This window comes from Heliconius melpomene, chromosome 16 (assembly GCF_056956725.1).
Source record: "Heliconius melpomene rosina isolate 202511_hmr_F chromosome 16, ASM5695672v1, whole genome shotgun sequence".
In the NCBI taxonomy this organism is placed as follows: domain Eukaryota; kingdom Metazoa; phylum Arthropoda; class Insecta; order Lepidoptera; family Nymphalidae; genus Heliconius; species Heliconius melpomene.
In genome coordinates, this window is record NC_140404.1 from 7,123,047 (window position 1) to 7,137,093 (window position 14,047).

The 14,047-nt window shown below is 29.8% G+C and overlaps 3 protein-coding genes across 9 annotated transcripts in view; 2 read left to right on the forward strand and 1 right to left on the reverse strand.

Annotated features, from left to right (window-relative positions):
- The first annotated feature begins 378 nt into the window (after positions 1–378).
- On the forward strand, positions 379–1,554 carry mRpS2 (mitochondrial ribosomal protein S2). The gene is made up of 3 exons (XM_085199352.1): positions 379–539; positions 626–709; positions 800–1,554. The coding sequence occupies exons 1-3, from the start codon at positions 521–523 to the stop codon at positions 1,444–1,446; spliced, it is 750 nt and encodes a 249-aa protein (XP_085055478.1). The 5' UTR covers positions 379–520; the 3' UTR covers positions 1,447–1,554.
- On the reverse strand, positions 1,437–9,034 carry LOC146530865 (leucine-rich repeat-containing protein 58). Its single transcript, XM_085199350.1, has 4 exons — positions 8,326–9,034; positions 4,093–4,309; positions 3,152–3,341; positions 1,437–2,232 (listed from the first exon to the last, which is right to left on the reverse strand). Exons 1-4 carry the CDS (start codon positions 8,814–8,816, stop codon positions 2,057–2,059), a joined length of 1,074 nt encoding a protein of 357 aa, XP_085055476.1. The 5' UTR covers positions 8,817–9,034; the 3' UTR covers positions 1,437–2,056.
- LOC146530866 (glycogen synthase kinase-3 beta-like) overlaps positions 3,896–14,047 on the forward strand; it is a 30,986-nt gene continuing 20,834 nt past the window's right edge. For 3 of the 7 annotated variants that reach the window (XM_085199339.1, XM_085199344.1, XM_085199345.1), the window contains exon 1: positions 9,727–10,151. In XM_085199339.1, coding sequence (XP_085055465.1) covers positions 10,046–10,151 — 106 coding nt within the window. In that variant the 5' untranslated portion in view covers positions 9,727–10,045. Of the gene's footprint in view, positions 4,047–4,501; positions 4,520–4,834; positions 4,904–9,726; positions 10,152–12,861; positions 13,289–14,047 lie in introns of those variants that run through there. The other 4 variants (XM_085199340.1, XM_085199349.1, XM_085199348.1 and 1 more) reach the window with 4 other exon arrangements.

A 14,047-nucleotide genomic window follows, 5' to 3' on the forward strand; every position in this document is an offset into this window, starting at 1 on the left:
TTTTTACCATACAACCTGTAGTGTGTTGTCCATACAACGTGAAATTGGCGATGTGATTTTATGCTCAACTGGCACGCTCATAGCGCCATAATAAGAGAATAGAACAGAATTACAGAATAGAAAACACAGTGTAATGTTAATTGTAATTTCTATTTCTAATACGTTTTCTAAGCTTAGAGCTGCGAACGAACGGAACGCTTAATAGTTAATACACAATACATATGATAGTTGATAACAATCGCTGTGAAGTTTATTAATTTATTCTTTAAGAATTTAGGAAATCATTCTAAAATTTTGTTTCAATTTGGATTATAGTAAGAATTTTTTCAATTCATGAAATCAAAGACAAGATAAACTCCTTAGAATCTCTAGATTTATGTTAAGAATTATATATTATCTATGCGGTTATAAAAATGTTTTAATGTCAGTTGTCTATATGTGTATGAAAACACTTCTTTTAATTTAAAGTAAAGTACCTTGAGACTTGATATTTCTATACTTTAGTATAGGAAAAAATAAAATGATACCCAGACATATAAGTATGTTACCATTATTATTTATGAATGTTGTTATTTTTTTTACTTCATAACCTTAGTTGTAATGTAACTTTTATTTCTGTTTTAAGGATATGTATTTGTTAGAAATTCTCTAACTTTTTATCGCAACAATTCAACTGCACCAAAACCAGAAATCCAGCCTTCTCAAGAATGTAAGTTAACATTAGAATAAGAATAAGTTTACAATTTTCATATCAGAATAATAGTTTAATAATAAACACTTTAAATTTTAATATTTTCAGCCATAACAGCGATTTCAAGTAATCCACTCGATCATCCAGATTACTTTCAAGTACATAATCTCTTCAGTGTAAAAGACTTATTTGATTCAAGAGTACATTATGGCCACAAAGAGGGATCACTCAATGAATTCATGATACCATATGTATATGGTTCAAGGCAAGGACATTTAATTTTTGACTTAGATATAACAGCTGAACATTTGAGAAAAGCATTAAACTTCACTGCGCATGTGGCATACAGAGGAGGGATAATTTGTTTTTTTAACAGAAATGCATTAAATTCTCGTTTAGTTGAAAAAACTGCACAGGAATGTGGTGAATATGCCCATACAAGATTCTGGAGAGGAGGTATCTTTACGAATGCAAATCATCAGTTTGGAGCAGTTACGCGGTTACCTGATCTTTGTATATTTTTGAACACTCAAAACAATATTTTGAATCAACACACAGCTGTCAGAGACAGTGCTAAAATGTTAATACCAACTATTGGAATAGTAGACTCTAACTGCAATCCTAATTTGATTACATATCCTGTCCCAGGAAATGATGATACTCCTGTTGCAATTGAACTTTACTGCAAACTTTTTAAAGCTGCCATTCTTAGAGGAAAAGAAGCAAGAATGAAATTTTTGCAAGATAATAACTGAGTAAAACCTTTTATTAAGTATAATCTGTACAATAGTGAAACTGTTTTATAAACAACAAAAACAATAGCTAGTAAATTATTATAATAATAAACATCTTTAATTTTATAATGTTAAACTTTTTTACATAACTTAACTACATTATGGCACCTTTTCATGAAACAGCAAAAAAATAGTTATATAAAATAATAAAATAGTTATCCCTTGATATTTATTAAAACAGAATGAAAAATATTTGATTTATAAATTTATTATGTTATTATTAGATCTATCTGTATTATAATTTTTTTTTATAAATATTGAAATTTAATACAATCATAATGCTTATATATTTATTATTTGATTAGATACAATGTTGTATGTTATATGATTTATCCAATCTTTTTGTGGAAACTTCTAAATATTATTATTTATGGCATGGCAACTGAAACTGGCTTTAAATTATTGTTCTTCTTTTGAGCTTAAATGAAAAAGTTTGCCAATTGATACCTTATTTAATTATCAGAAGTATGAAGCAGTCTATTGCTTTTGAATATAACATATATATTTTATTTACACTTTAAAATATTTATGAATTTATTAACTACTAATTTGGTATATTTATATATATTAGTCAGCCTAGGAGGACTTTTCTCATCATTTGTGCAGGGGCATTGCTGTCCGCTTCACGACTCTCCCAGCTGCCAGTGATACATTTTGAACTACATAAATATTGTAAAAGAGGAATCCTATACCTTCCACAGAAATCAACAAACTTGATATGTTCAACACGATTGTCGAAAAATACACCTGGAAAAAGATTGATTAAATATATTTATTATAAATTATAATTGTTAGTCTTCAGTTAATTATATGATGCATACAGAGACATAAGAACTCATTATACAGGTGGAAGAGGCAGCGCTTCTTTTACTGAAACTGTATATAGGGTAAAACATTTTAAACCCAGAACTAAAGAAATAAGTCAAGGTACCTCAACGGTTTGGACATAGGATTTTTATTTAATTTCACACAATTTCAGTGTTTTATTTTAAAATGATAATTTTATTATTTATTTTGTTTGAAAAAATAACTTTTTAATTTTTGAGATTTTTGGGATTTTTTTCTGAATTATATTATGCTTTTATAGAGTAGTTATAGTATACTGTAGTTTCATTTATAGTGGTGTTGACAATTCCACCCTGTATATTACATCCTCGCCTTTTCAATTTTAATATATTTTGAATTAGGATTTATTTTAATTTTATTGTGTAATTAGCGAAACGCTCGCGGCTTTGCTCGCTTGCGCTTCGCCCACTTTAACCAATTCAATAAAATATTTATTTTGTAAAAATATTGTCGCAAACATTTTTTTATATTGAAATATTTTTTCATTTATGAACCGATTGAAATAAAACAGACTAAAATACAACAGTGACAACTGTATTTAAATCGGTTAAGCCGTTTCTGAGATTATCGTGTACAAACGCAGACAAACACACAAATATTAAAGCTATTGCTTCTATTGCATTAATAAATGTTGGGTGCATATATATATTCCATGTACAGACATCAATGAGTCACTGTTTTTCCCGACTGCTAAGGAAGGATTCTGTGTACTTTTATCAATTTTCTAATCTTAGAGTTATTCTATTTACTTCTTACTCATCTTGTTTGACATGAGAGTTATAAATATTTTATATCACCATTAATAATAATGAAAAAATACCTTTGCATTTAGGATTGACACAACATTGAGCAGATTTTAAATACTTGATTAAAGTTGCTGGGACGTCGCCAGGGTTAATGGGGATGCTGTGTAATTTAATAGCGCGGGCAGCTAACTCCAGGAGGGAAGCTGGCTGTAATGTCATATCCCTTATAAACCTCACTACGAGAGGATTATCACGTAGACTTAACTATAACAGAAAAACAATTATATTAAATTAAATACTTATACAATAAATAACAAAGTGTAAGTTGGGTTGTTGACTGTGAGAGAGAATCTTTAATATGTTTATTTTAAATAAAATTTTCCGCATACGTTTCATTCATATTTGGACCGTGTTATAATAATATCTAATGCAAAATTTAATTTAAATACCTATTAAACCTATAATTTGCCTAATTTTGTAATTCACTTAATATTAAACGGTAGGGTGAGAGGAATATTTTAAAATAAGCTATTTTAATAAATAGGACAATGTTACGGCTTCACTGCAAAATTGCTACTTTCCTGTCCATTGATACTCTCGTCCCCTCTATATAAAGTAAGGCTATAAATAGTTCCTCAGTAGACCGTATAAGTATCGATTTTTCGATTTTACTTTGAATTAACCTGAAGCCTTCTTTAACATTCATTACGATGAAATCTTAAAATGTTGTATTTACACACCTACCCTCTTTATTAGGTTTTTATTACAATCAATATTAATAAACTACCTTCAAGTTGTTCTCAAATAATACTTACGTCTTAAAAATGTAGTTGAGTTTTTGAATTATAACTGAACAATAAAAAAGTGACCTGCCGCAAATGCTGGCAAGTGTACTTCTCGACATTTTTTTATTTTTATTGGTTGTGGTAAAAAGCCTCCATATGCGCAGCAGGGCGTGGCCACTAGTAGGTAACTATGAATTAAATGATAATTGTTATTTGTTATAGGTACTAACCTCTGTTAAACATTTTAATTTTATGATTTGTGTTGGCAACGTCTTCAGTTTGTTTTGATGTATTAACAGAGATCTAAGTTGTTTGAGGTTGGCAATACTCGCCGGCAGTTGTTCTATCGCGTTATTGCTCAAAACTAGGGCTTGTAGAGATGTTAAAGCTCCAACTGATTCGGGAACATCCGTTATTTGGTTGCCACCCATTGACAAGATTTGTAAACTAGAAAATTAAAAAATAACATGTCTTAAAGAATAAGCGTTAGTGTAAGCCTAAGCTTAAAAAAAACATTGTGTTTTTCATTTTTTGAAGGTTTGAAGTGTTTTTCTACATTCCATTGTCAAAAGTTACTTTGTGAAGATCTATTTGAGCGAAACCTAAGTGATCATATAACAGTGTTTCATAGGACCAGTATAATAAACGTTGCTAGAGGTGTGTGTCAATTTTCAAATGCCATTTTCAAACATATTAAATATTTTATTGACCCGAGTGGGAATTAACTCTACAACTACAGCGTTTACAGCCATACATTTGTGCCACTGCGCCACGACGAGTTCATATATTTGAAGGAGAAATTATTACAGGAATGGTATTTGAAACTTTTTTCCAAATTATCAAATATTATTTTATATGCTTATTGTTTAAATAAGTTATCTCCTATATACGATAAGTCTTAAATTTTATCTTTGATTCTTCAAATATCTTTAAACATGTTGTTACCGAGTGCTTTTGTTTGTACCTATTCAGGAAATCATCGGCAGAATCCGCGACTTCCTCCAAGAAGTCAAAGTACTTTAGAATCGGAGAATGAAACATGTAAGTGTTATAGTCCATTGTCAAAGATGGTTTTATAATTTACTTTTTAGTTATATTTATTTATTAATTAATTTACAATAAGAATTAATTTTTATTATAAATTAGTTTTATACCTATGCAATTTGAAAAAAAAAACATGGTTATTTAGAATACACACACAGACAGACACTATCTTTCATTATTTTAGTGTATTTAGGGAAAATTGGTTGGATATCAATACTGTTATAGGTACACTTAATAAACCGTTATTATAATCTTTTAAGATATTTTTTATTTTGCTTGCAAAAATTTTCGTATTTAATAGATTGTTTTCAAATTATTTCACATCAATCCTGGGTGAAATGCGCACGACAATCGTGGTTTTTCCTACTTAAATCCTTCGCCCGCTGGAATTTAAGGATATAAAGTAGCCTATAGGACAGATATCGGACAGTGAAAACCCCATAAAGATCGGTTTGGTTTTTCCAGAGGTTAGCCCGGACAAACAAACAGATAACAAATTAAAATTGTTTGTTTTAGTACCGTAACTACTTATTGCTTGCAAACTAGTTCAGTACAAACACGATAATTTTGAAATCACATATAGACAGAGTATACATATATGACAATATATACATATATGTATATGTTAAAATTATTCAATATACTAAAAATACCTTTTGCAAAGGCATTTTATAATTTTTTTATTAATTTAGCGAAGCTATTACCACCATTATTGTTGTCGTGTTTTTCTTCACATTTTCCAGATCTGTAATTTAGTTGGTTCTGTTCTTATAGTGGTGGGGTTCTTATAGATTAGCTAGACTGCTACGATTGTTCATCAGATATTCTAAATCTTCAATTTTTATATGTCAATAGAAAATGCTCATCACGCTCAACAAGTTTCGCTATGGATACATTTAATTATTTCTTATAGTTTAGACAAAAAAAATTAAAATCATAGATTCATTTTCTATTATTTATTTTAAACCAAGCATCGGTTTCTCGCAAATATTGCCGGTTTTATATTGTTATAGTATAGATAAATAAAGGGATGAAATAGGGGATGAATACTATTTCATTGGATGCGTGTTTCATGGTTTATTATAATTGATCCCTAAGGGTACAAATAAGCAGGCGAAGCTGCGCGCGTCCGCTAGTTAATAATATAATAATTCAAATGTACTATTTTATGAGCTCGAAAGATAATGTAAGTTGTTTTTTTGCCTCATTTATTGCACAGTCATCGAATGTATATCCTAAAAATATAATGGCTGAAAATGATAACACGAGAAGAATGATAAATAAGTTTTTATCGTTTAAACTTTTATGACATATAAACCATAAGATGTTATTATAATAATTTACATTAAGCAAATTATTCTCGCGAGCCGCGACTTCCAACCTGACCTTTCTTCCTGACTGACCTTCCAATCTGACTAACGAGTGCTATACTCGTTGGACAGATGTTTAAGATTTGCGCAACGAAATGTAACAAAATCACTTTTAGATATGCGTTTATTTATTTATTTTTAAATTATGTAAGCTGAAACATTTAAATATTGCGTAATTGTAACAAATTAAAATCCTAAGAATAAGAGCATAGTAGCTACATACCAACGATAGCAAATGTTTATTCGTTTAAGATAAAAGTCATTATTATAACTGCTTGTTCTGAATGCTAATAACAACAGATAAAATATCGTTTCTTGGAGTGACAATCAAATTATTATTTAAGTTTATTTACATGATTCAGCAAATTACACAGAAGCGATTTTTATATCGTGAAAAAACTTCTTTATCAATAGTTTGTGGGGTCAGAAAAAATTAAGATGCAGTTTTTCTTTATTTATAATAAAGATACAAATTATTTATAATGAGATATAATATGTTATGGACTAAGAAGTAAATGAGTCACTTTAGACATAATGTCCTCCCTTTTCGCCGAACGCGAAAAAAATGTTGGTATTTTGCCTATTTGTTTGTAATTTACTACTCTCAATATATGTATTATGTCTTGATCTAGGCTTGTTTCTACATGACGTTTCATGTGCGAGTCCAACTCGCACTTAGCCATCTTTTTGTGTTTTAAACATTCCTACTTCTATTGTCTGATACAGATATATTTACAGATAGAGAAATATATTACAGATATTATCTACGTGTTTATTAAAATAGATGTCATGAAATAGTTATACCTACTTAGGTATATTATAATATTGTAACTTGTAAGTGCCCGTAGACAGTACATACAACCAAGACTTGATAAAGAACAATGATTGTAATATTATACAATAGCAGACATAATTAAATAAGAGGATAATGAGATCAAAACAATAAATATTATTAATTGTATGTAGATGGCCGCTGACACCTTACATCAATGGTTTGTTAATTCATACAATCGTATTGACTTCTACAATTAGAAACATAAGGTTACATAAGGAAACTTTTGGGGCTAGTCACGGCGCAGGGGTACAAAGGGGGTCAAACATGTGACTGTAAACGCAGGTTACACAACGACAGCTTGTGAGTTCGATTCCCACTCGAAGAAATGAAATATTGGATATTTTATTTCTTCGCTCTGGTTTCGAGGCAAAGTACGGTGTTGAGTTCTGCTCCTCAGAATTCGGCGGAAAGTGGTGAGTGTCTTAACACTAAGCTCCCTAAGCCTACGCTGCTACATGCAGTAAGTATACAACATGAAGCTGAAAAAAAAAATCGTATATTCAAAAGTAGAAACTGAGACCAATGCCGAACGTACGGTTGTAGTTCCGAGTTCCGATTTTTACGTTTATCATGTCATGCGATTTTAGATTTTAATTTTGACAATATTTAAGCCAGTTATCTCTCCGTATCACCCACAATCGGACATGACACTCGCAACGTGACGTCATCGCAACATCGCAACAATGATGTAACTGGAGATCCTGGCCCGATATCGATGAAACACGAATATGCGCTTCGTGTACTTTTATAGTAATTTTTTGATGCGTTCATATGACTCATTAGGTATTTATTTACTAATCTTAATTACTTTCGAAGTCTAAAAACATTTTACAGACACATTATCCATACATTGAAAACTTAAATTTTAGACAATTCAATAAAACAGTTATCTTGTAGCAATTTTGTCAAACAAAATACTGTATACTGAGACAACTGCTAAAATGCAACACTGATAAGTGAAAACTGAATTAAAATCGATGAAGCCGTTTCGGAGATTAGCGTGCATAAACGCAGACAAATAGACAAACCGACAATATTGGTTTGGCTATTTCTTTAATAATTGCCCTCAATATTAGATTTTATCATATATCTTCTTACATTTTTTTTATATGAATAGGTAATCAATGTCAGTCAAGCAGTCAACATTATCACATATGTACATTGTAGGTACATGCACGTCATGTAAATTAATAACTTTTCATTAAATTACTAACCTGTTTAATTTCCAAATATCCTTTGGTATATTTATTATATTGTTGCCCCCTAAATATAAATACTTAAGAGATGCCAATTGTAATAATTGTTCTGGAAAGAAGTTTAATTTGTTCCCACTCAAATTAAGCTCTCGCAGAGTATTCTTTGTAGATAAAAAATGTTTTGGTAAAGATTCATTTGTTAAATCATTATGTTTGGCTATAAGTGTAGTGAGCGAGCAATTATTGAGAAAATCGGGCAGCGAAGTCAATCTGTTATGGCTTACGTCTAAAATTTTCAAGTTTATAAACTTGTTAATAGTATCTGGTAACGATATGATGCGATTGCTATACAGAAGAACTATTTCGTAATTATCTGCACAATCCTTTTCATTAATAATGCTGCTTAATTCTGACGACAATGTTGAACTGTCCAAGTAACGGCTCGAAAGGTCCAATGTTTTTTGTTCCCTGCTGTCGCTGTCGCAACTGTCAGATGTATAGCACTCCATTTTTATTTCACACTAATATTAAATCGTATTTTTCTATTGTTTTACATGTCGGAGAATTCTAAATACTACTATAAACCACTCGCCCGTATCGAGGCGCACGCGCAACTAAAATGATAAGTGATTGTGGCTGGCTCTTGTCTCTTGTTAGCACACATACACACAACTTTACGTAGAGATACAAAAAAAACACATCAAACGATAACAGAAAAATTATTATACTGCGTAGTATGTTTATTGGCACTTCCCGCGTTTCTGTTATAATTTAACAAAAACTTAGACTTAGTTTTCTAAGTAAAATTTTGAAATAATATAATAGTGAAGTATGTTTTATTATATATATTTTGTCATTCATATATTCTATGAATAAAGGTTATATACTTTAACATATTCAATTCCCTCTCTTGTGAAATGTGAATAATGAACAAATCAACAAATTTAAAACTGTTTTCTAATCTTGTGTTATACATATATATTTAACTTTTGTTTGTAAGCATCTAATAACAGATGGCAGTATTCCTATTCAATATTAAATATTTTATTTTACAATGGTGGTCGATGACGTCATAAAAAGTTTCATTTTATGCTAATTTAATTTAATAATGATAGTATCATATTTCTTTTGGTACTTAAATAGTAAAGTAAAATTTATTTATCAAAAATTAAAGATATAAAACGTATATTTTTTAAAATATTGAAGCTATAAGTAATAATAATAAAAAAATAATATTATTAAGCCTATAGTAAATTATAAATCTGTGGGATTATTTTGTAATCGAAACATAGTATATATCATCAATTCTATTATTTAGAAATATAAGTAAATAGAGAAAAAATATATTTTAAATTACAAAATCATATTGCGTAAAAAGGAACGATGGCTATTACGTCACTGATCGAAGACGAATACGGCACGAGCATTTACCGAAATTAGCCGAACGAACGAGCGAGCATAAAGTCTGTGAAGTCCAAAGAAACTAAAAATTTGTCGTTCACGTTATTGATATAAAATTTAAAAAATCTAACAAAATGATATTATAAAACATTATCAAGACAATAAGTTATCTTTTTAACATCTTAGTGATACAATTTTGAATATTGAATCCCTAACTTTGAATAATAGTCGGCAAAGTGAGAGAGTTCAGTGCGAGTGCTAGCAAGGGTGGTAACGAGAAATGTGAAGTAGTATCTATGAAGTTCAGGATTCGGTCGTTTATTTTATACCTATAATAATGAGCGGACGCCCTAGGACCACATCATTCGCCGAGGGCAGCAAATCCGTTCGAAAGACATTTGAGAATCAACCACCGAAACCATTAGGAGGCGTAAAAATTAGCAGTGAGTACCACCTAACCATTCTTTGTCGGCCATCGTGATTTCTTACACAGTGACGTTTCCCTATACTGACACTAAAAGACTTGATCCAAATTTACGTATGTTTCTTGTAACCTAGTCATTTTAAACGAAATCAATAATGCTGTTGAAACGTCCATATCATTTCGATTTATAAAAATGGCTACAGTTTTTTGATCATCCGTTTTGCCACATAAGCCTAGGTTGATGAGTGACAGATATCATGTCAAAATACAATTTTTAATCTAATGCTAATTACATTACATACCCCTTTGTACAGTTTTATTTTCGACATACACTTTTGCATAGAATTCTCTAAGTTGAATATAAGATAAAAATAAAAAAATATATTTGTAGTCTCGTTTTGAGGTTACTTTTTAATGACGTAATTAAAGATAGGGCCTCTAATTATTATGTCTTGCAACTTTTGTTACATTTTGACTTGTTACAACAGAAAATACATTATATATATCTGATTATTCTGATTCTTATTTGCATATTTCTACATCATCATCTACATCAAATTTTAATACATATATATGAAAAAACATTACTACTACATACAAATAAAAATTAATTAGATATTTTTATTTATTGCGTACATAATATGTAATAAATAATTTAACATTTGTGGTTAAAAAACTCATGAGTGTAATGCCATAAAACATGGCCCTTTATCATTAAAAAACTAAGCATAACATAATAAAACAACAACAATTACAAACAACACAATATGCGCTATGTGAGTACAATTAATTAAAAATTTACTAAATGTAGGTGGTAATTTAAAAAGTATATAATTATATAAGGAAAATTTAAATACTATATTTAGAAATATTAATAATAGGGTACAAAACACTATTACCAAATTAAACAGCATCAGGATAATTTTAAACAGTTAAATATAACATATAATATTTTAAGAAAACCATAACTCAGTGTCTTACATTTATTAATTTAAACATTTATATGGCTTGTTTTTATGAACATGGAAGAAACAGATGATAAAATTCTTACCTACTGTTAAGAAGTTTAATTTTTATACTATGCTTATGACTTTTTTTTTATATTAATAGAATTTTGGGACAAATCAAATAAAATCAAAAACTCTTTATTGCACTAAGAAGATAATACATACAATTGGTAAAATTTGTAATTTTAGTATACAGCAAAGTGGGCATTAATATAAGTGATCTCTTACAGGCAACCTTTTATTTATAAAAACTGAATAATTAAAAATATTTTGACATTTTTATTGTTTATTATATATCACATAGATAATTGTATCTACTGTATAAATTGTATACCTTTATATAGAAATACAGTTATATACTCACATATATGGTGTTAATGGTGGTGGTGGGTAATCCTCCTACATCCGATATTTAAAGATATTTATTGATGTTGAATGCCTAATATATTGTCATATCTTGAATGGAGATTGAAAGACTGACTGGCCCTTTGCTGAGATCCCAGTTTTTTTTTTGGGCAATTATGTCAAAGTCAAGTAAATTTAATTGTTTCTTACACAACAAATATTGCAGCTTAAGTAATTAGGTAAAGATGTGAAATCTATATAGATTCTAACAAACATATGTTTGTAATATACTTATTGAAGTTGTAGATTAATCAGATCAGAGAGAGATTCAAATTCTAGATTGATTTTTTTTGTTTTACATACCTTGAGAAATTGGGGAACGGAAGTGTCTTAGTGGGAAAGGAGTGTCTTAACACTAGGTTTCTCTGCCTACCCTGTTATGTGTGGTAAATGGTATGAAGTTGAAAGAAATAATAATAATTATTAAATATGTCTAGTGAAGGTTTTTAATATTTATATTTATACCAAGGCATAGCCAGAGCTAGCTAATGGTAATAAATATTATCTTTGCATCATTAAGTTTGGTTATTATCTCTTGGTGATTAATTTATAGAATAATTAGAAATGATACATTAGGAAAACTTAATGGGGGTTTTTGTTAAGAATGGTAAACATGTTACTCAAGTCTACAAGCCTAAAGATTTTTTTTTTTCAGTTTTGAAAACTTATAGTTAAGACACTCTGTTCCCATTAAGATACTTCCATTCTACACTTTCCGAAGAATTCTGAAGGCATTAAGCATTTTGCTACACATATATACTTATGTGGAACTTAACACTGCACTTTGCTTCGCTACCAGAGCGAGGAAATGAAAATATTGATTATTTTATTTCCTTGAGTAGGAGTGGAACCCACAACCTGTTGTGTTCACAGTCTCACGCTTGTGCCTCCGCATCACGACTGCCCTCTCTAGACAATAACAATTTTTATGTATTTTTTAAATATTTTTCATTAATTTTGTATAAATGTAATTAAATTAGAACTATTTCATTAGTTTTTACTAAAAGTCTACATTACGTTTACGTTTTGTTATGTAATAGAATAATTTATTAATGTGTAAGAAAAAAATTATAAATATTTAATAACTCTGACATTTCAATTTTTGCCATATAATAGATACACAATATCCTGTTTAATTTTGTTTAAGTTTAATACAAAAATAACATATTAGGAAATCTTAATGGTGTTTGATCGCACTTGTCCACGTTATCTATTACGTTATCAGTACGCGACGTCGATCTTGCTATCTCGCGGTCGAGACTACGATTCAAAAGCGTACCATCCTGTCATTCGCGTTATAATCGTGCCAACGTACTCTCGGTTTTCGCCTTTCGCTTAGCCCATTCAAATTTGCTACGTAGACGTGGTCGCCACGGCTGGTGCATGTTACTAAATCAGTTCGTTAACCTACTTATATGTTGTATTGCGCGTTTATTTTTTTTTTAAATGTTAATTAGAGAAAAATAAATCGTGAACTTCCTTATAGAGTTGTCTCATTTTATATTAATCTGTGGGATCATAGTGTTGTGATATAAAATCTAAATTATTTTTTGTTTGTGGTCCAGTAAATGATGATGATTTACAACTATAAGTGTGTTTGTTGTTCATTTTTGAGTGGAAATAGTGAACTTCCCTATAGCCATGTTGCGCCGACGGGGTACTTACACGGTGAATGCTGATACTGAAATACGAAATGGTCACACCAAAGCAGCTGAACTAATAACAATTGCTACAAAGGAATTTGGTATGTTTCTATCAGCGAATATATAAAACAACAATATTTGATGCTTTCTATGAATAAATTTTCACCAGGCATTTTTTTTTAAAACGAATTAGTTAGTTACCGTTCATAGCTTATACATTCACTTTTATTTTAAATGCAATGAATTGGTCTTTACTTTCCATCTTTTGATGGCTGTTAGATTATCTTACTTAAAAATATTTAATGTGTTTTATTAACTTTAATTCTTCATTAATATGTTATTCGAATATTTTTTTTATTGAAGTTTGGCCACATTTTTATGGCTATTGCTTTAATTAATGCGGTACAATATATGTATACGCGATGACATGTGATAAGATCTGATAGAGGGATTGTCAATATCAGCAAAAGATAAAAATATATTATACATATACCTACACCTATTATGTATCGTACTACCTAACTATAGAACCAAGTAAGGTAGGAAAAGTACTAATGAATAGCCCTGTAATTGTAATACTATTCTTATTTTCGGCAGAAAGTGGGGAACGGAGTGTTAAGACACTAGGTTCCTTCTGCCTACCCTGCTGTATGCGGGATTCAGCGTGAAGCTGATGATGATGATGACTATTGTTTAAAATGTTAACACGTAAAAGTAGCGTCGTGTAAAACTCGCGAAAATATATCGTCGTCATATTTTACATATTCTATTCAGTTCATAGAATTTTATATGAATTCATTAAGAATCAATCGGTCAATTAAGACTGGCTACCATCGCAATAGGGTAATGAGCGGGTAATG